This window comes from Lynx canadensis, chromosome B3 (assembly GCF_007474595.2).
Source record: "Lynx canadensis isolate LIC74 chromosome B3, mLynCan4.pri.v2, whole genome shotgun sequence".
Lineage (NCBI taxonomy): Eukaryota > Metazoa > Chordata > Mammalia > Carnivora > Felidae > Lynx > Lynx canadensis.
Window position 1 is genome coordinate 6,756,157 of NC_044308.2, and position 20,636 is coordinate 6,776,792.

At 56.9% G+C, this 20,636-nt stretch overlaps 1 protein-coding gene across 1 annotated transcript; it reads right to left on the minus strand.

Annotated features, from left to right (window-relative positions):
- Positions 1-4,350: 4,350 nt before the first annotated feature.
- On the minus strand, positions 4,351-15,729 carry ISG20 (interferon stimulated exonuclease gene 20). The gene is made up of 4 exons (XM_030317412.1): positions 15,448-15,729; positions 14,910-15,161; positions 6,298-6,498; positions 4,351-4,585 (listed from the first exon to the last, which is right to left on the minus strand). The coding sequence occupies exons 2-4, from the start codon at positions 15,135-15,137 to the stop codon at positions 4,499-4,501; spliced, it is 516 nt and encodes a 171-aa protein (XP_030173272.1). The 5' UTR covers positions 15,138-15,161; positions 15,448-15,729; the 3' UTR covers positions 4,351-4,498.
- Between the last annotated feature and the right edge of the window lie 4,907 nt (positions 15,730-20,636).

The following is a 20,636-nucleotide window of genomic DNA, read 5'->3' on the forward strand; positions in this document are numbered from 1 at the left end:
CTCAGGTACGTGCAGTGAGACGGGGCCATTTTTAGACCATCATTTCCAGCTACCCCCAAATTCTCCTCGATGCCTCGGGGTTGGGTGGCAAAAAGGGACCCCATCCTCAGTGCCTCAGTTCATTCTGCCGGATTCGTGTGAACATACAGGTCTTCCCCAAGCCAGCCCCGGGCCGGAGGATGCTGCTTGCACCCTTGTCTCGGAGTCCTGGTTCCCTTCCCACCCTTTCCCCACTTGCTAAGAATGGCTGACTAGGGGGTTGCGGGGAGTGGGCAGGGAAGGGACAGACAGGCTGGGAGATGGGCAGGTGGTGGGACAGAGGGGAAATGGGAGGGGCCCCACAGAGGGGAAAACGCTGATGACATTGGGGCATCTAACCTGGAACGTCAAAGACTCAGGCTAGGGGCGCCTGCGTGGCTCCGTGGGTTGAGTGTCCAACTCTTGGTTTCAGCTCAGATCATGATCTCACAGTTTTTGAGTTCGAGCCCCACTTCAGGTTCTGCACTGACGGCGTGGATCCTGCTTGGGATTCTCTCTCTCTGACCCTCCCCTGCCTTCACTCACATTCTCTCTCTCTCTCTCTCTCTCTCTCTCTCTAATAACTAAGCTTAAAAGACTCAGGGTAGTAGAAGTGAGAGACGTGAAAATGATGTAAAGGTAGGAGACAGGTCACCCCGTAGAAGTGGGATTGGATTTATCCTGGGTGGGAACTTCGATGGGGCAAGCCCTGAGCATATAAATCAGGGCCCCAACCCACTGAGGAGTGCTTTCAAGGCAGCGCATTCTCGGGGCACCTGGGTGGCTCAGTCGCTTACGCATCCGACTTTCGCTCAGGTTGTGATTTCACAGTTTGTGAGTTCGAGCCCTGCACCAACCTCTCTGCTGTCAGCACGGAGCCCTCTTTGGATCCTCTGTTCCCTCCTCCCCAACCCCCACTCTCTGCATCTCCCCTGCTCACTCTCTGAACACCGGTGTTCATTTAGGTCTCACACTGGTGGCCTGGGGGCCAGACACAGCCCTGAAGATGTTTCCACCGGTCAGCATTTCTGCACGGCCACCATCAGCTGAGTCCATACAATCAACGCACGGCCCGTGCTGCAGGGCACGTCAGGCCTGAGTCCCTCCTTTGTTTCCTGGACTGGTCCCTTAGGCGTTTACGCCTGGGAGCTTTGGAGCACCTGCCCACACTCTCCCTTCTTCTCCTCTAGCTCACCCTGTAGGCCCACCTGGGGCGGGAGGAGATGGGCTCAGGTGAGACCACATGTCCTGAGCCACCCTGGCCCGGACGCCAGGTAGAGGGCTCACCTGGCGAGAGACCAGCACCCCTGCAAACTCCCCCTCCCTCTCCTGGAGCTGTCATTACGCTGGGCTCTATCATGGTCTCTGGGGACTGGACAGTAGCTTGACTCACCTGACCATCCTGCCCTGGAGCAGAGACGGTTCCCCAGGGTGTTTAGGGTCTGGGAAGGGCACCCAGGGGCAGATACACCGTGAGCTGAGATAGAAGGGACAAAGTAAGAACGGGCACGCCCGACCCCCGGTCCAGGAGGGCAGCGCTAGGGGCGGATGCCAGCGGCAGTGGGTCTGAAGGAAGCTGGGGCAGGGCTGGGGAGTGGAAACTAGCGGGGGGAGTAAAGTGGGGGCGGCTAAAGGGCTCAGGAAGGAGGGAGCAGAAGGCAAGGCCCAGCTCCACCTTCTGCCTGTGTGTCTGGGGTGGACCCTGACTTGTACCTGCCGGAACCGAGGGCAGAAGGGCAGGCGGCAGTGGCCTCGCTGGGCGACGAGATTCCACCCGAAGCCCGTATAGGCTGCGGCAGATTGCAGGGCGGTTTCACTTCCCCGGCCCTATCTGCTCCCGCGGATAGCTACGGGCGTTGGGACTAACATACCCATTTTACAGATGAGGAGACTGAGGCGAAGTTGTGCGAGGAAGACTCTAGCCCCCCGGGTAAGAGCAGGGCTCCTGCTTTCACCAGCTCTGCTTTCTGAGTTGCTTGTCCAGGCCACTGGGAGCGGACGACACAACTCCTCGCAAAGCAGCCACGCAGCAAGCATTAGCTCCTCCTCCTCCACGTTTCACAGCCTCATCGAATGACACTGACATTTGCAGGCAAGAACTCCGGCTGTGCTGGGACCCAGGTAGGTCGGGAGTTCAGAGGCGGGCCTTTATTTTACTGACGATCGGTAGTTCACAGGTCCTCACCCCGCTCCAGCCTGGTGCTGGGCACCCTGCGAATGAGGTCTCAACCCCCTTCTTGGCCCACCTGGTGGGACGGCTGCTCTCTCAGGGGTGAGACCTGCAAGCCACGTCAGCCTGACTCTGAAGCTGGTGCTCTCTGGAGAACCACCTCGGAGTCTCCTGTGCGACTGTGTCGCTCCCCCCGGGGAACTGGCTGTACGGAAGATGGGGGCTCCTGAGCGGGGCCAGAGCCCACGGCACACGCCCCCTCTGGGGTCCTGACCCTCCCCTCGGCGTCCGCCTGGGAGGTAGGGTGGGCACCTCCCCACGGGGGGAATCCTAGCACCACAGCCCGAAGCGGGAAGCTGGGTACGGATTTCCCTGGGGAGTGCCGCTGCTCTGGGAGTCCTGGTTCACCCCTCCTTCCAAGGAGGCCTGAAGGCGTGGAAGGGACCTTGACCTGGGAGTCCGAGAGGCCAGGCTCACCTTCTAGGCCAGGCTGCTTCACCGTCCCAGCCCCTCTCTGAGCCTCAGCTCAGGGGCTAAGTGAGGGCGGCCTAGAGGGTCACCGCTGCAGCCCCCTAACCATTTTTAAAGACAGCCCCTCACACTTCTTGCCCAAGTGTTCCTCCAGCCGGTTCTGCCTTCGAGGCCTCCGGCCCAGCGGACGGCCCAAGGGCACCACCTGCTGGCCAGTCTCAGCCAGGCAAGGCGGCCGCACCCGGCTGCTTTGAAGGCTCCCCCAGATCATCCCAGCAGAGGGCCCGGGCACAGCCCTGGAAGTCAGGTGGGCGCCAGGGCAGGAGAGAGCAAGCTGCACCTCCCCGCATTCCCAGACGGGGGAGGGAGTCCTCCAGGTCCCCAGAAGTCAGTGTGCGAGTGGGGGGCGCTGCCATTATGAGGCAGTCGGGCCTGGATTTGAGTCCCTTGTGTCCTTAACCTTACCTGAAGTCCCTCATCTGCGGGGTGGGGCCATTTGGGACACATTTCTCAGGGCTGTGGGCCTCTCTCTGCATGAGCTGGCAGCCAGAGGGGATGGCAGGGGTCCAGCCTGGTGGCACCCGGACCATAGGCCAGTGGCTCTCAGCTGCGGCCGCACGTTCGTTCAATCACCTGATGCTTAGCGGTGGCTTTCACAGCGTGCACAGCGTGGTCCTGGGCCGCCAGCATCAGTGAGGAACTTGTTAGGAATGCAGATTCTGGGGCCCCACCCCAGTCTGGCTGAGTTGGATAGTCTGGGGGTGGGGTCCGGCACCCTCCAGGTGATGCCGATGCTTGGTCAAGTGTGAGAACACGGTGCTTAGGGACTGGGGTTGCTTAAAAAGCATCTCAGGTGCCTGAAGTGTCCTCGGCGCCAGAATCACCTGCCCCCCTCCCCCCAGGGTAATTCTGGTTTGGAGGGACCCCGCCATGGATTAAAAGTGCCAACTCTGCATCTGCTGCTTCCGATGAGCAGTGACGGCTCTGGTGTGCACCCTTCTCCCCACATGCCATGCACGCCCTTCCGTCAGAGGTCAGGGACCCACAGCAGAGTGCAGTTGCTCTCCCTGGGGTCTCCCAAGACAATAACCCCCAGTTACCGACGTTTGCCGGGTGCTCAAGCTATGACAGGCGTGGTGCTAGGGGCTTTGTACGCAACGTCTCACGAGAACCCTAGGAATTGTTAGAATCCCCCATTTTACAGATGGAGAAACTGAGGCACAGAGCCATTAAGTCACTCGCTCTGGGTCACACGGCTCCTAAATGCCAGAGCCCGGAGTCCAGCCTCATTCTCTCTGACTTCAGAGTCCCCTGCCTTTGCTTCCTCGTTTTACAAGAGGAGGGGCAACTTGCTGAAGGTCACTTCGGGTAGCGCCCCCCCCCAGTCTCTGTACCTCGGCTTCCGGGCTCACCAGGGCCTTGGCACCCATTCCAAGATGACACGAGCGGACCTCTGAGCCGGGTGCCACTCCCCTGGGCATAGCGCAACAGGAAAAGGGAGGCAGAGGCAAGGGCATTATTTAGCTGCATACCACCTAGATTCCTCAAGGATTCCGGATTATTAAAGAGACTGACATACGCTCCCCAGCCCCCCATTCCAGCCCCGTCTTCCCTGATGTCTAAGCCTCACGTGGACCACGGCCCGTCACCGTGACCCGGCTCCGAAAAAGGCAACAGGAGTAGCCACTGAGGTAGCAGAAAAAATAAACCATTTTACTACTAAAGACGCGTTTTCCAAAAGCAGGGGAGTTGCTGTCCCGAAGAGAAGAAGACCCTGGGGGAGTCCCTGTGGAAGGGGCCGGCTGGAGCTGCGGTCACCCACCACCGGGCCGGCAGCCCTCAGCGGGCCCGAATTTGCAGGGAGATTCGGTAGAGCTCCATCGTCGCCCTGGCGTCTTCCACCGAGCTGTGTCCAAACTGGCTGTTCTGTAGACACATGGACAGAGCGGGGGGGCGGGACTTGGGGTAGGGCTGAATGCAGAGACCCCCTGTGACCTGGGCCTTCCCCGCCTGCACCCCGGTTTCCCGGGCCTTGAGGGGGGTCGGTGGGTGAGCGTCCCCAGGCTTCTGACACCCTGGACTCCGCAGGTGGCTGGAGCGGGCCCGGCTTCTCCTGTCTGACCCAGAGCTGGGGCACTAGGCCCAGGCATGGCCAGGCACAGCTTCCAGCATCCGGAGAACCGGGCTGTGTCCTCGAGGTGCTTATAATCCGGTGAGGGAGGAGGGGCTGCAGACACACAGACACAGAGGGAGCTCCAGGGGACCAGGCGAATATAAAAAAAAATACTCCAGGGCACCTGGATGGCTCAGTTGGTTAAGCCCCGACTTCGGCTCAGGTCATGATCTCACAGTTCAGGGGGTTCGAGCCCCATGTCCGGCTCCGTGCTGACAGCTTGGAGCCTGGAGCCTGCTTCTGATTCCGTGTCTCCCTCTGCCCCTCATGCTCTGTCTCTCTCTATCTCAAAAATAAATATATGTTAAAAAATTTTGTTTTCAAATGCCAAAATGATGTTTCTAAATGCTACTTGCTCAGCACTTGGGTGAATCCACGTGCTGTGTATTCTGTCCTCCGTCCTGCGTGCCACAAGGCTAACGGAGGGGTCCAAAATCAGGCTCGTCCCCTGCTCCCTCCCCAGTTCCTGGTGCCCTCCCCTCCCCGCCCTCCTCCACTAAGACTCGCCCTTCGGACTCCTGCAGACCTGCTTTCCTTCATCCCTCCGGGCTAATGGGCCACCCTCCCTCGACCCAGGAGTTCCTCAAGCACAAGGCCAGCCCTGCTCAGCCCTGCGTCTCCAGCATCCTGACCAGCCCGGCACAGAGTAGGTGCTAATAAATACCTCCCCCACGGGGACCCGTGGCTGCTGGTGTCCGGCCCACCTCCCTCGGCCCTGCCACCTCCGTGAGCCCCCAGGGACCCCCCTTCTGGGCCTCGCCGGAGACTACGAGTGCCGAGAAATGGGGGCTCTGGGAACAGCAGCAGCCCTGCCTGCTGGGAGCTGTATGTAAATACCGCCGCTCCCTGGAAAAGATCTGAGGGCCGCGTTTTACCCTATTCCAGAGGCCCGCAGTGGGATTAAACGTCAGTTATCGGGGCGCCTGGGTGGCTCAGTTGGTTAAGCGTGGGCTCAGGTCAGGACCTCAAGGTTAGTGAGTTCGAGCCCCGCATTGGGCTCTCTGCTGTCAGCACGGAGCCCGCTTGGGATCCTCTGTCCCTTACCCCCCTCTCTCTCTGCCCCTTCCCCGCTCACACTGGCTCTCTCTCAAACATAAATAAACATTAAAGAAAAAAACTTCAGTTATCCACAGAGTAACTGGCTGGAGTTTAAAAACAAACAAGACCTATATTGGGCGCTGGGCTCCACCAGCACGTCCCGGGGTCACCTCTGGAATGAACCTCCTGCGCTCGGGTCCTCGTCCAGGGCCGGCTGCTTGGGGAACCCCGAGGCCAGCACCCCTCCTCGCTGGCAAGCACACAGCCTCTCAAGGCCGTGGGGGAGATGCAGAGCGCCTTCGGGGTCCAGGGCTGGTTCTGGAGCCCCTGGGGATGGTGGGCGGGCCCTGGGGGGTGGAGGGGCGCGGGCCCTGGGGGGAGGGGCCACCCCCCCCCCCCCCCCGCCCCGAAGCAGGCAGGTGCTCACCTGGATGCGCCGGCCGAGGAGGCGCTCGCTGAGCACGCGGAGGGAGACGCGCTCGCAGTCCTGCAGGCCGGCCTCCCGCCACAGCAGCCTGTCCACCGACGTGTCATAAACGGAGTAGTCGTTCATGTTCTCCTTCAGCGCCTGGAAGTCGTGCTTCAGGTCGTGGCCCACCACCAGCTTGCCCTTCAGGAGCCGCAGGATCTGTGGCCAGGGAGACGTGCGCCCCGCACATCACACGGGGTCCTCCGGGCGGGTCTGGGCCGACTGGGGGTCCTCGCGGTACCGGAGGAAAGCAGTCCCTCCTCGACTTGCTGTGTGGCCCTGAGCAAGCTGTCCTCCCTCTCTGGGCTTCAACCCTCTCTATCATCTGTATAATGAGGAGGCTGGACCGCGCCTCTCCTCATGCACGAGTAACGACAGTGGCACCTACTGAGCACGCCCGGGTGCCAGGCACTTACCGAAGTACGTCACCTGTGCCACCCTGTCAACAAGCCTGCTGTGACAAGCAGATGAATGACTTCCCGAAGCTGCCCGCGCCTTAAACCCCAGAATCCGGAGCACCTTACACGCGGAGAGAAGTTAAAGCTGCAGGCGGGCTTTGGGGTGCAAGGTGAGAGATGATCTGGGCTACCCGCATGGGCCCAACGGAATCGCAAGGGCCCTTCCGGGTGGAGGGCCCTGATTTGCCCTGAGAACCTGACCTGCTCCTGCTGGCCTTGAAGGAGGAGGAGGGGGCCCCGGGTGGAAAAGGCGAGGAACGGCACTCCCCCGCAGAGCTTCCAGAAAGGAACACAGCCCTCCCCGCACTTTAATTTCAGCCTTTGAGACCCGGGTCAGACCGTGGAGCTGTGGAACCGAAGGATAACCCGTTCGTGTGGCTTTAAACCACTAAGCCTGTGGTTTTGTAGAAGGCAGCCGTAAAAAGCTAACGCAGCCCATGTTTTGCGGATGAGAACAAAAAAGTGGAAGCACTAAGAGAGTGAAATGATTTGCCCCAGGTTACTCTTCAGGATCTTAAAGCAAGTTTGCGGATTCCTTGACTCCGGCTCTCACAAAAGATGGAATCCAATTGAATTGAATATGGGCCGGCCCGTGTGACTTCTGACTTCTCTGAGGGCCAGTGTCCCAGCAGCCCGGAGCCGCCCCGAAGCCACCGTGCTGGAGGGACCACTGGAGGCAGAGAGCCGAGTCTGAGGGGCCCCGGCGCCAGCCACGGGATGGGTAGGCAAGCCAACCTCCCGAGGTTCCAGCTCTGGGCCTGCCGGGCGCCTCTGCCTCAGCCCAACCGCTGTCCCCATCCGCCCCTGACCAGATTGCAGGTGCAGAAGCAAAGCAAATATTGACATTGTTTGAACCACTATGTTTGGAGGCGATTTGCTAAGCACCATTAGATAACTGGGGTGGCCACACAGCTGGTTAGTGGCAGGGCCAGCCTTCAGAGCCAGCGGACTGCCCGTCACGAGCACACTTAGGAAGAGCAGGCCTGCTCCTGGCGTCCACCAGCCCAGGGGCCGAGCTTCGGGAGTAACCGCTAAAGTACCCAAGCCTCCCATCTGGACTCCGTCTGCACTCCTCTCCCATGGTGGCCCTGGGGACAGCCTCCTACCTACGGCCACACAGGCTCCCCTTTCTTTACCTGGGCTGCCACTGGAGAAGGATGGACGGGGGCTCTGGGGCGGAGCCGTGTCGGGCCCCAGCTGGAGGGGCATCCTGGGGCTCAGGCCCCCCTCTGGACAGCTCTCCCATAACTTCTGGCCTGTCTTCTGTGCCTGGGGAAGGAGACTGCCACCTGGCTGACACCCTCCCTGCCCTGCTTCTGTTTCTGGTGGCCTTCTGAGACATCATGGGGGACATTGGTATGCTCTCCCTTGGCGACCACAGGATCATTGGGGCCACTCTGCAGAAGAGGAAGCCAAGGCTCAGAGAGATGAGGCGACTTGTCCCTGGCCACAGTGGTGGAAGCAGGGCTCCGTCCATCTACCGTCAACAGGCAACGTCACCCCTCCCTGTTCACACGGCTTTGTCAGGGCCTCCTCTGGACGGAGCCCAGGCCTAGGGCCTGGGGAAGCTCTCCTGAGGAATGGACCGTGCTGGTTCCAGTGGACGTTTGGGGTGGGAGTCACCTGGTGAACCCAGAACTCTGGATTTCACTTTTTTTTTCTTTTTTTTTCAAAAATTTTTTTTTTCAACGTTTTTTTTATTTTATTTTTGGGACAGGGAGAGACAGAGCATGAACGGGGGAGGGGCAGAGAGAGAGGGAGACACAGAATCGGAAACAGGCTCCAGGCTCCGAGCCGTCAGCCCCGAGCCTGACGCGGGGCTCGAACTCACGGACCGCGAGATCGTGACCTGGCTGAAGTCGGACGCTTAACCGACTGCGCCACCCAGGCGCCCCTCACTTTTTTTTTCAATGTTTATTTATTTATCTTTGAGAGAGACTGAGCAAGAGAGTGGGGGAGGGACAGAGAGAAAGGAAGACAGAGAATCCCAAGCAGGCTCCGCACCCAGCTCAGAGCTGGCCGCGGGGCTCAGCCCCACGAACCGTGAGATCATGACCTGAGCCGAAATCAGCAGTTGGACGCTTAAGCCCCTGAGCTGCCCGGGCGCCCCTGGATCTCACGTCTCTAACAGGTGGGGCTGGTGTTGCTGATCTAGAGGTCACCTGAGCGGTGAGGACACCGGCCCTCACCAGCAGCTCGAGTCCTACTGTGGAGGAAAGGGCCCCGCCAGCCCGTGGCAGAGGGGTGGCGCTCACAGGCCCCTCAGGGCAGCTGTGGGTCACACACCTTTTCTTGCTCACATTCTTTGTGTTCCCGAACAATGTGGCCTGTTTCCCCCGACGAGGAGCTGGCTCAGGCCCAGTTCACACAAAGCCCTGAGGGACTGTCTGCCATCCCAGAAACCGCTGCACTGTTCCCAGGCGGAAGAGGACAAGAGTCATCGTGAGGTAGATTCCTGGGAAATTAATCACTTCCTGAGCCCCAGGGTCCTGGCAGGGAGTGGCTACAGTCAGCACCGCTGGGCTCATGAGGAGACAAATAAAATGGGGGGGGGGGGGGGGTAGACAAGCAGAAGGAATCAGGAAAAAAAGAGATGAGTCTATTTAGCAGAGAGATGTCAGCGATGTTTCAGGCCAAAAACATGCTGGGCACTGGGCACTGGGCGGAGAGGGACTGCTGGGACTTGCTGTGTGCTCTCATGGAGGTCACAGGCCATCTCTGGGCTTCGGTTTCCCCATTTGTAAGGCAAAGGCCTGGAGAGGTGAGGCCCATTAGCAGCCAGGGCTCCCCCGACTTTCTGAGACAGGGCCGGGGAGGGAAGAGGGGGGGCTGTCAGAGCCAGGGATGGGGAGAAGGTGCCAGCTGGCAGGACCTCAGGGCTTTGTGACCTGCTGGCCGCGGGACCTGCCCTCAGTGTCAGGAGTGCCAAACATAGGGGGCGGAGACTCGAATTCCTGGAAAGAACTGAGTGGGGAGGAGGGACAATCACCCATCTGCTGCTCTCACAGCGCCAGGCCAGACCTCTCAACCCGGGTATTCTGATTTCCATGTCCCAGAGGAGGGGCCTGGGGACCAGAGAGGTTAAGAGGCTTGCCCAGGTGACAGGGCTGGTGACTTGAGAGCTGCAGTGAGATGTCCAGACCTGCCTGACCCCATCACTGTTATTATAGTTGTTACTACCACCTGCTGAGAACCTGCTCCAGCGTCATTAATGGCGGAGCGGAGAGCCGTGCTGGGCCCGGGGCAGCGCCCAGATTTCCCGGATCGGGGACGTGGCCCCTACAAGGCCGGGATGATCACACCATCTTACCAACAGGGAAAGGGGGCTACAGAGCAGCGCGTACCCGTGTCACACGGCAGGGTAGCACCAGGACCAGTGGCCTGTGTCTGCCTGGAGGGTCCTTCTACTGCAGTGCCACCCTTGTTCCAAGTAGTCCCCGGATGTTCCCGGTCGGAAAAATCACCTGGGGCCCTTATGAAAAATCTAGAGGGCCAGGCCTTACTGTCATCTTCAAGAGTGGCCTCAGTCTCCCCTTTCCTCCTGTCCCCTGCCCAGTTCTGCAGGTGGCCCTGCCCCAGCCTGTTCCCCGCACGCCCTAAGACTGCTTACGCCAGGGGAAACCTGGACGGTGAAGTCACCCTCCTCCATCTGGCCAAGCCCCAAAGACACCTGCCCCAGAGACACCTGAGCGGGGGCGGGGCCCCAGCAGGAGGCACTTGGCCCAGTAACTCCTTGTTCACAGGCTACTGTGGCCTCTCTTCTGTCTGCGTTTCCCTCCTAAACCGGGATGCTTCATGGGATTCAGCTGTTCTGTTTGCCAACTAAAACTGTAATTATCCCTCCCCAAGCCTGGTCAGAGGGTAGATGCGACTCAGTGTACCGGGTTAACATGAAAGGAGCATTAATTTACAAAAGTAAGTTACACGCCATTAAAAGTTACAATTAGGAAAACAAAACAAAACAAACAGCATTAATTAACTCACCAGGTGAGAGCCCTGAATCTGAACACTGAGTTGTATCACGGCTTGCTGTGTGTCCTTAAGCAAGTCACCGCCCCTCTCTGGACCTCAGTCTCCTCCTGGGTTCTCTTCTGAGCTGGCAGCCTGATTCATGGGGCTCTATAGGCCAGTTTCTCAACTTCCACACTTTCTCTTGGTGTGTGTGTGGCTGGGGGAGGGGCCGTCCCGTGCATTAGAGGATGTTTGGCACTATCCTTGGCCTCTACCCCCTGGATGTCTGTAGCAGGCCCCCTGCCCCACTTGTGGCAACCAGAAATGCCTCAGAGAGTGAGACATTTGTCCCTTGGGGGGCAACACCACTCCACATTGAGAACCGCTGCTCTAGATGATGTCAGACCTAGAGATTTCGGAAGGTAACAAGCGATTACTTTCCACTATGAAAGTAAGGTAACCGGACACCTGGGTGGCTCAGTCGGTTGAGCGTCCAACTTTGGCTCAGGTCAAGATCTCACGGATCGTGAGTTCGAGCCCTGTGTCGGGCTTTGTGCTGACAGCTCAGAGCCTGGAGCCTGCTTCGGATTCTGAGTTCAAGCCCCACTTCGGGCTCTGTGCTGTCAGCGAAGAGCCTGCTTCTGATCCCCTGTCCCCCCCCCCCCCCCGCCCCTCCCCTGTTTGCACTGTCTCAAAAATAAACATTAAGAAAAAAAAGGTAACGTAACCACTTTACCAAAAATAAGAATGAAAAACAGGAGGGGGGATCCCCTGCACAATCTCAGTGCCCTATGGTAGCAACCCTCCAGGGTGGACTGTGGGGGGGCTTAGTGGATCCCCAGAAGCCCGCTGGCTGCCATGGGCCGGTCTATGGCTCACCACTGGCCGGACCCAGTCACCACTCCTAGGGGAGGAAGAGACAGGTTGGTGAGCAGCCTCTGAAAGTTGCCTGCGTGAAACCAAAGCCTGGCGAGCCCTAATCTCACCTGAGAGGCGTCACCCGGCGCGGGAGGCAACGATAGGCTTCTTCCCTTTGGGAGCTCTTCACATCTTGGGGCCCGTGAGCCCGGTCTCTGTCTCTGGGATTAGAACGCTATGGGCGATGGAGTGGGATCAAGCGGCCTTTGTGTCCTGGTTCACGCAAACAAATGACAGCCGTTGCCTTCTCCCGCCTGGGCTCAAACGTGGGGTGCCTAGCACTGTCCCACGCGGATACTGGATGCTCAGCATTCACGGAGCGTGCTTACACGTGCATCGTGGGATCGGAACATCCCGGAGCAAGCTCTGAAGCCAGAATTTGAGTCTCTGCTCTACTCCTTCCTTGGACAGTTGGCTCAGCCTTGTGCCTCAGTTTGCTCATCTGTCAAATGGAGTAATGACACTGGTTAACTACTTCCCGGGGTTGTTGTGGAGAGTAAAGGCAGTGGCATGTGGAAAATACTTAGAACGGCTCCAGGACACGGTGCTGGATACGCCCATGCTGCGTCGTCACCCCTGTGCTGTAGATGTGCCTCCTGAAGGCACAGAGAGGTTTAGCAACGAGCCAGAGGACACAGAGCCACGTCCAGACAAGTTCTAAAGACAGTGCACTTGCTCTCCACCTCCCAGGCTGTGTGCGTATCACTGCATCTTAACAGCAAAGGCCAGCACGAGGGCCGAGGCGATTTCGTTCCATGCCGCTGCCAGAACTCTGTATTTTGTGAAAATCGGTTCAACTGTAGTCCCCCAAACATTCTCAGGGTACCTTCTGTGTGCAAAGCACACCATCCAATCTGGGGGCAGATAGAGTACACAGCAGGAACGTGGAACGAGGCAGGCCATGTGTGTGGACAGACAAGCTTTAAAGTACAGGGGCCGGGGCACCTGGGTGGGGGCCCGGGCGCCTGGGTGGCTCAGTCAGTTAAGCGTCCACTCAGGTCATGATCTCACGATTCGTGAGCTCAAGCTCCGTGTCAGGCCCTGCACTGTCAGCAAGGAGCCTGCTTCGGATTCTCTCTCTCTCTCTCTCTCTCTCTCTCTCTTTCTCTGCCCCTTCCCTGCTTGCTCTCTCTCTCTCTCTCTCTCTCTCTCAAAAATAATAAACAAAAATAAATAAATAAATAAAGCACAGGGGCCACAGCCAGGAGAACTGGAGCCCCCCACTACAGAGTCGGGGTGGGGTAGGGCACCAGGAAGGACTCCTCTGGCCTGGACCAGGGGCAGGGATGGGAGAGGGCAGGGGGAGGGGCTTGGAAGAGCACTGGCTGGATGATGGCTGAGCTGTAAGGGCAGGCAGGAATGGCAGGTGGCTAGGGTTTGAACGGCCATGAGTGTGTGCTGGGGGGACCTCAGGCAATGGGGAGCCATGGGAGGTATTTGAACACTGGCGGTGTTCAGCCACGTGTGGCTGGCAGCCCCCTGTTGGACACACAGCCCTAGACTTTTGAGCCTGAGTTCTGAGTCCTGACCACATCTAGTTACCTAAAACTTTGTGAGTCACTTAGTCTTGTGGGTTGAATTGTGTCCCCCCGCCCCCGCCCCTGCCAACAATTCCTGTGTTGAAATCCTACCCCTAATAGCTCAAAATGTGACTTATTTGGAAACAGCGTCATTGCAGATGTAAGTACTGGTCATCAGGTCGTTAGGGTGGGCCCTAATCCGATATGGCTGGTGTCTTCATAAACGGGAAGTGGGGGACACAAAACAGGTACACAAGGCAATCGCCATTCGAACAAGAAGGCAGATATTAGGGTGATGCTTCTACAAGCCGAGAAACACCGAAGACTGCCAGCAGACCCCCAGGAGCTGGGAGAAAGATGTAGAACGGACTCTCCCTCACAGCCTCAGAAGAGACAAATCTCTGCTACCGCCTTGAGCTCAGACCTCCTGCCTCCAGGACTTTGGGACAGTACATTTCTGTTGTTTGAGCCCCGCAGTCCGTGCTACTCCGCCATGGTGGCCCGAGCAAACCAATACACTTAGTTCAAGCAGGCCTCAGTTTCCCCATCTGCAACATGGGGATAACAGACGCTCGTAATAGCTAACATTTTTGGAGTCCTTACATAATACAGGCGCTCCCTCTAGGCGCTTTCTCAAGCCTCACAATAATCCTATGAGGTTGCTGCTGTTATCGTACCCAGTTTCTTTTCCAGGTGGGAGAAACTGGGTGCAGAGAGGCCGCCCAGGTAACTCGCCCAAGGAGCTGCTAAGTCACCGGCCGAGATTCAAAACCGGCCCCTCCCAACTGTGAGTTACCGGCTCCTGGGAGGCCTCGCGGCAGGCCATTCGGGAGGCGTGAGTGAGCTCCGGGCGGCCAGTGCCCAGGATTGCACCCGGCGAGTAGCCTGCGCTCAGTAAACAGTAGCTACCGCCGTGGGTTTCTCTGCAGCGCCTGGAGCCTGGCACGCACGCGGTGTGCAGAGTTGGGACGGACCGCGGTCCCCTCTGTTCTTCGGGGACTTCCCCGAGCCCCGGCAGCCTAGATACTGACGAGTTTACTCGCCCCTCCAAACCTTCCCAGAAGGGACTAAAGCAGGTGCTAGACTTTGCTTCCCGTCTGGTGATTCAGAGAAACAGAAACAGAAACAGAAAGCGGAGACTGGAAAAGTCATCACAACAAGGTGAGGCAGGAGGGTGGGAGGTCCTGGGGCCACACGCTGACCTCTAGCCGACGGTAGGGCCCTACTGTGCGGTCTGGGAACAAGCTCCCGGAGCCTGGGGGTGGGTGAGGGAGGCCTCTGGCCTGTTCTTCAAGACCTGGGGCCCGCTACCAGGGCCCAGCCGGCGAGGGCCTCACTTTCCTCATTTCCTCACGGGGTTCGCCAGTGGCAGCTCAGGGCAGAGCAAAGAATCACACTGTGGGGGGCATCAGGGGCGCTCAGTTTCCCCCATCACAAGACCAGCAAGGTGGACCCGATGCCCTGAAGGCTGCTCCCAGACGTGAGTCTAAGGTTGTCTGATGGAGGAAGGCTTCTCAGGGACGTGAAGAAGACACCAACAGGTTTCTCCGTGCCCTAGTCATGCAGAGGCGGAGGGGGGAATCTTCCACGGCTGGGGTCACAGGTCCCAGATGTGGCACCTGGACGAGGTGCCGGGAAGCGTGTGTGCGGATGGCGGGCGGCTGTCCGCAGGTTCCCCTCCCCCCCCTCCCCCCGCCTGGCTGGCACGCCGCCCTCCACTCACCTCCAGCCTGGCCACGGCAAATGGCGTGGCCTCCTGCATGTGCCAAGGTGTGATCCCACTGATCAGGGTCCTGTAATCAGTGATCTCCCCTTCCGGCCGGATGAACTTGTCGTAGAGCACGGTGCCGTGGAGGTCCACGAGGCTGCAACGAGCCAGGCCGCTCTCCCCTCGGGGCCCCAGCCCCACCATCTCACAGTCAATGGCCACCACCTCGGTGCCGCTCTCCATGTGTCACCAGGACCCGCAGACGCGCTGGACAGGGGAGGCGGGAGGGGCATCACTCGAGGGCCGACCGAGGCCTCGGGGGTCCTCGGCCACCACCCAGCCAGCCTGTCCCCTCTGCCCTGTCTGTCATGAACGCCATCTGGCAACAGGGGAAGCTGGCCCCTTGCCACCCCGCCCGGCTTCCTCAGCCCGGCGGTCCCAGGGCCTCTGGTCTGGCCCAGCAGCCTTGGGACCGCCAGGCCCCCTCCTACCCGCTCCCCTGGCCGCGGCCCTGCGGAAGCGCCTTGGCCTCGCCGTCCCAGCCCCCGCTCACCTGCCCACCTCTGGTGCCTTCGGCTCACGTCTGCCTCTCTGGTGCCACTTCTCAGCTACTGCACTTGCTCTTAGCTGTGACTCATCTCTGACCTCAAGCCGGGAATCCTGACTCTGTTTCAGTTTCTGGTTTGTTATCAGGCGAAGTCAGGGGTGGGAGGCCGGGGCAGGGCGGGGCAGGGCTGCTCCTTATCCTCGGGCTGCTGGCAGGTGGGGGGCCCAAGGGCCTGAGTCATCACCGACAAAGCTGGCAGGTTCCATGTCCCCATGTCTCGCCTTCCCCCCCTCCCCCCCACCACACACTTAAGTGCTCAAAAGAGCCCTCCCCTCCTCAGATGATGCCGCTGACGTGGATGCAGCAGATTGCCACATTTTTCTTTCCTTTCTCACCCTCCGCCTGCCTGTAGAATAAACATCCCCAGGATGGGAGCCCAAGGAATGTCCCACAGCTTCCGGGGCCATTACCAATCTGACACTCTGTGAGGTCTCCCACGGGGGCAGGGGGAGCTGGCTTGTGGGACATTGAGGCTATTCATAGGAAGGGCATGGAAGGTTGCGGTGTGAGTAGGGCTAGCCTCACCCTCCGACCCGACCCGGGGAAGCCAAGCAGGCAAGGAGGGAGCCCCTAGACGCTCCAGTGCTTTGGGGGTGCCTCAGAAACGACCATCTGCCTGCCCTCAACGGGCTCTGCCTCCAGCTGGGTTGACACTATTTGAGGACAAGGAAAAGAAAGCCTGGAAGGAGCTCCCAGCAGCCCAGCCATGCTTCCTAGGGCTAGACCCACTCCCAGGCTCCTGACCTCTTACAACAGTGCCTGCCACGTAGAGCGTTCAGTACTTATTGACCAGATGAATGAGTTACAGCTGGGACAAAAACAGAAGCCAGTTTCAGTGAGGAAGTCGTCACCATATTCTGCGGTGAGATTCTTGCCCCTTGGAGCTCTGCCTCCAAGTTATCTATCCCTTTGTTCCTTCTCCCTAGGCCTCCCACTGAGGCCTTTTCTGGCCTCTATTTAAAAACTGTACCTCGGGGCGCCTCGGTGGCGCAGTCGGTTAAGCGTCCGACTTCAGCCAGGTCACGATCTCGCACTCCGTGAGTTCGAGCCCCGCGTCAGGCTCTGGGCTGATGGCTCGGAGCCTGTTTCTGATTCTGTGTCTCCCTCTCTCTCTGCCCCCCCCCCCCCCCGTTCCTGCTCTGTCTCTCTCTGTCCCAAAAATAAATAAACGTTGAAAAAAAAAAATTTAAAAACTGTACCTCGAGGCACCTGGGTGGCTCAGTTGGCTAAGCATCCAGCTTCGGCTCAGGTCATGGATCTCAAGGATCATGGGTTCGAGCCCCGTGTCTGGCTCTGTGCTGACAGCTCAGAACCTGGAGCCTGCTTCACATTCTGTGTCTCCCTCTCTGCCCCTCCCCCACTTCCGCTCTGTCTCTTTCTCTGTCTCAAAAACAAATAAACGTTAAAAATGTTTTAAAAAAACGGGGGGCGCCTGGGTGGCTCAGTTGGTTAAGTGGCCGACTTCAGCTCAGGTCATGATGTCACGGTTCATGAGTTCGAGCCTTGCATCAGGCTCTGTGCTGACAGCTTGGAGCCTGGAGCCTGCTTCGGATTCTGTGTCTCTCTCTCTCTGTCTGTCCCCGCCCCGCCAACCCCCGCTCACACTCTCTCTCTCAAAAATAAAGATTTAAAAAAATTTAAAAACTGCACTTCAAAAAATTAAAAATAGAACTACCCTACCACCCAGCAATGACACCACTAGGAATTCATCCACAAGATACAGGAGTGCTGATGCACAGGGGCAGAGGTACCCCAATGTTTATAGCAGCATTTTCAACAATAGCCAAATTACGGTAAGAGCCCAAATGTCCATCAACTGATGAATGGATAAAGATGTGGTTTATAGGGGCGCCTGGGTGGCTCAGTTGGTTAAGCGTCCGACTTCAGCTCAGGTCATGATCTCACAGTCCGTGAGTTCGAGCCCTGCGTCGGGCTATGTGCTGACAGCTCAGAGCCTGGAGCCTGCTTCAGACTCTGTGTCTCCCTTTCTCTCTGCCCCTCCCCTGCTCATGCTCTGTCTCTTTCTATCTCAAAAATAAATAAAACATTAAAAAGAAAAAAAAGATGTGGTTTATATATACAATGGAATACTACTTGCCAATGAAAAAGAATGAAATCCCGCCATTTGCAACAATGTGGATAGAACTTGAAGGTATTCTGCTAAGTGAAATAAGTCAGTCAGAGAAAGACAGATACCATGTTTTTAGTCATATGTGGATCTTGAGAAACTCAACAGAAGACCATGGGGGAGGGGAAGGCGAAAAATAGTTTCAAACAGAGAGGGAGGGAGGCAAACCATAAGAGACTGTTTAATACAGAGAACAAACTGAGGGTTGATGGGGCGTGGGAGAGGGGAAAATGGGTGGTGGGCACTGAGGAGAGCGCTTGTTGGGACGAGCACTGGGTGTTGCATGTAAGTGATGAACCACGGGAATCTACCCCCAAACCCAAAAGCACGCTGTATACACTGTATGTTAGCCAATTTGACAATAAATTATGTTTTAAAAAAACCACAACTGTACCTCCAATCCCTTCTGGGTTTCCTCTGTAGGAATAGTTAGCATCATCTGAAATCCCATGTACTTTACTTGCTCCTCTCCTCCTCCCCCTCTGCTTGTTTTGCTGCAGGGCCCCCGGCACCTGCACCGAGAGAACCCCCCGGATCTGTGTTGCATTTTTTCCCAAGGCCTTGGGCACGCTGAGGTCAGAAGGGGCCCTCTGACAGCCTAGGGGAGAAGCCCCTGGCCCCAGCCAGGGGGATGGTTGGGGGGAAGAGCTTGGAAGGGAGGCTTCCCGGATTTAACTGGTGTCACCCGTTGGCCAGACCAAGGCTGCAGCCCTCAGGTCAAGTGACAGCAGGAAAGTCCCTCAAGGCAAACCTCTCAACCTTACAAGACACACATCCTGCCTCAGTCGACCCACCTGTGACCGTACAGTGTGGAGAGGCTGCCACTGGGTGGCACCAAGCGCGGGCTGCAGGCTGAGAGTGGATGATTCCTAACAGCGGGTAGGACACCGCTCCCTACAGGCACCCTGACCTTTTGTTTCAGCGGGCGTGTGCTCAAAAATGTGCCTGTGTGGACTTGTAAGGTGTATGTGGCAGGTAGGACCAGCTCAGTCAAATGGCAGCAACTTGGTGTGGTTCAATTTAATACATGTAAAACTGCGAATGGAACACGGTTTTCAAAAGAAACACAGGGCGCCTCGGTGGCTCAGTCGGTTGAGCGTCCAACTCTTGGTTTCGGCTCAGGTCATGATCCCGGGGTCATGGGATGGAGCCCCGAGTCGGGCTCCGTGCTGAGCATAGAGTCTGCTTGAGATTCTTTCTCTCTCTCTGCCCCTGCCCTGCTCGCACACGTGTGCTCTAAAAATAAAATAGTAAGATAATATAAAATAAAATAAATAAAATTAAATTAGGGGCACCTGGGTGGCTCAGTCGGTTAAGCGGCCGACTTCGGCTCAGGTCACGATCTCGCGGTCCGTGAGTTTGAGCCCCGCGTCGGGCTCTGTGCTGACAGCTCAGAGCCTGGAGCCTGTTTCAGATTCTGTGTCTCCCTCTCTCTCTGACCCTCCCCCGTTCATGCTCTGTCTCTCTCTGTCTCAAAAATAAGAATAAAAAAACGTTAAAAAAATTAAAAAAAAAATTAAATTAAATAAATACACTACACTACACTACACTACACTACAATACAATAATACGAGCACCTGGGTGGCTCAGTCTGTTGAGCATCTGACTTTGGCTCAGGCCATGGTCTCATGGTTTGAGTTCAAGCCCCTCGTCGGGCTCTGTGCTGACAGTTCAGAGCCTGGAACTTGCTTCCGAATCTGCAACTCCCTCTCTCTCTGCCCCTCTACCACTCACACTCTGTCTCTGTGTCTTAAAAAAAAGAAATAAATGATGGGGCGCCTGTGTGGCTCAGTTGGTTAAGCATCTGACTTCGGCCCAGGTCATGATCTCATAGTTTGTGAGTTTGAACCCCATGTCAGGCTCTGTGCTGACAGCTCAGAGCCTGGAGCCTGCTTTGGATGCTGTGTCTCCCTCTCTCTCTCTGCCCCTCCCAAGCTCATGCTCACACTCTGTCACTGTCAAAAATAAATAACCTTAAAAAAAAAAAAAAAAAAAGACACAAAAAGTGAAAAAAACTCCTATATGTCAACAGATACGCAAAAAGATGTTCAAGATCTCTAGTTATTAGGGAAACGCAAGTTGAAACCAGAATGAGATTATCACCCCACACCCGCTAGGATACCTACCAAAAAAGATAAAGGAGTAAAACCAAAAACCAAAAACAAAACAAAACCCAAAAAACCCAGAAAATAACAAGTGTTGGTGAGGATGTGAAGAAATTAGAAAGCTTGTGCATTGGTGGTGGGAACGTAAAATGGTACAGCCTCCATGGAAAATAGTATGGCCGTTCCTCAAAATATTAGATACAGAACTATGATACGATCCAGCAGTCTTACTTCTAGGTATACACCCCGAAGCACTGAAAGCAGATTCCAAAGAGACATTGCACACCTGTGTTCACAGCAATGTTACTCACAACTAAGCAGGGGAAGAAAGCCAAGTATTCACTGAGGGGTGACTGGATAACCAAAATGTGGTACATGCACCCAAATGATAGCCTTAAAGAAAGGAAGGAGATCCTCCTGCATACTAAACATGAATGAACTTGGAGGACCTTACACTAAGTGAAATAAGCTAATCACAAAGACAAATACTGGACGATTCTACTTCGATGAGGCATCTAGTAAACATCATAGCAACAGGGGTGCCTGGGTCACCCAGTCGGTTGAGTGTCGACTTCGGCTCAGGTCATGATCTTGTGGCTCGTGGGTTCGAGCCCCGCTTCGGGCTCTGTGCTGACAGTTCAGAGCCTGGAGCCTGCTTCAGATTCTCTCTCTCTCTCTCTCTCTCTCTCAAAAATAAACATTAAAATAAATTTTTTTTAGTAAAAAAAAAAAAAAAATCATAGAAACAGAAGGCAGAATGGCAATTGCCAGGGGCGGGGGGGAGGAGGGAATGGGGAGTTAAGTGTGAAATGAGCAGTTTCAGTTTTGCAAGATGAAAAAGCTCTGGAGATTGTACAACGATGTAAATATACGTAACACCACTGAGCTGTGCACCTAGAAAT

Bases quoted from the DNA above. Each gene is read 5' to 3' on its own strand.
- ISG20 (XM_030317412.1), bottom strand. From the start codon at position 15,137: ATGGAGAGCGGCACCGAGGTGGTGGCCATTGACTGTGAGATGGTGGGG. The intron at 6,499-14,909 runs GTGAGTGGAGGG...CCCTGGCCACAG, and splicing joins TTGCCGTGGCCAGGCTGGAG to ATCCTGCGGCTCCTGAAGGG. The intron at 4,586-6,297 runs GTGAGCACCTGC...ATGTGTCTACAG, and splicing joins TCCTCGGCCGGCGCATCCAG to AACAGCCAGTTTGGACACAG.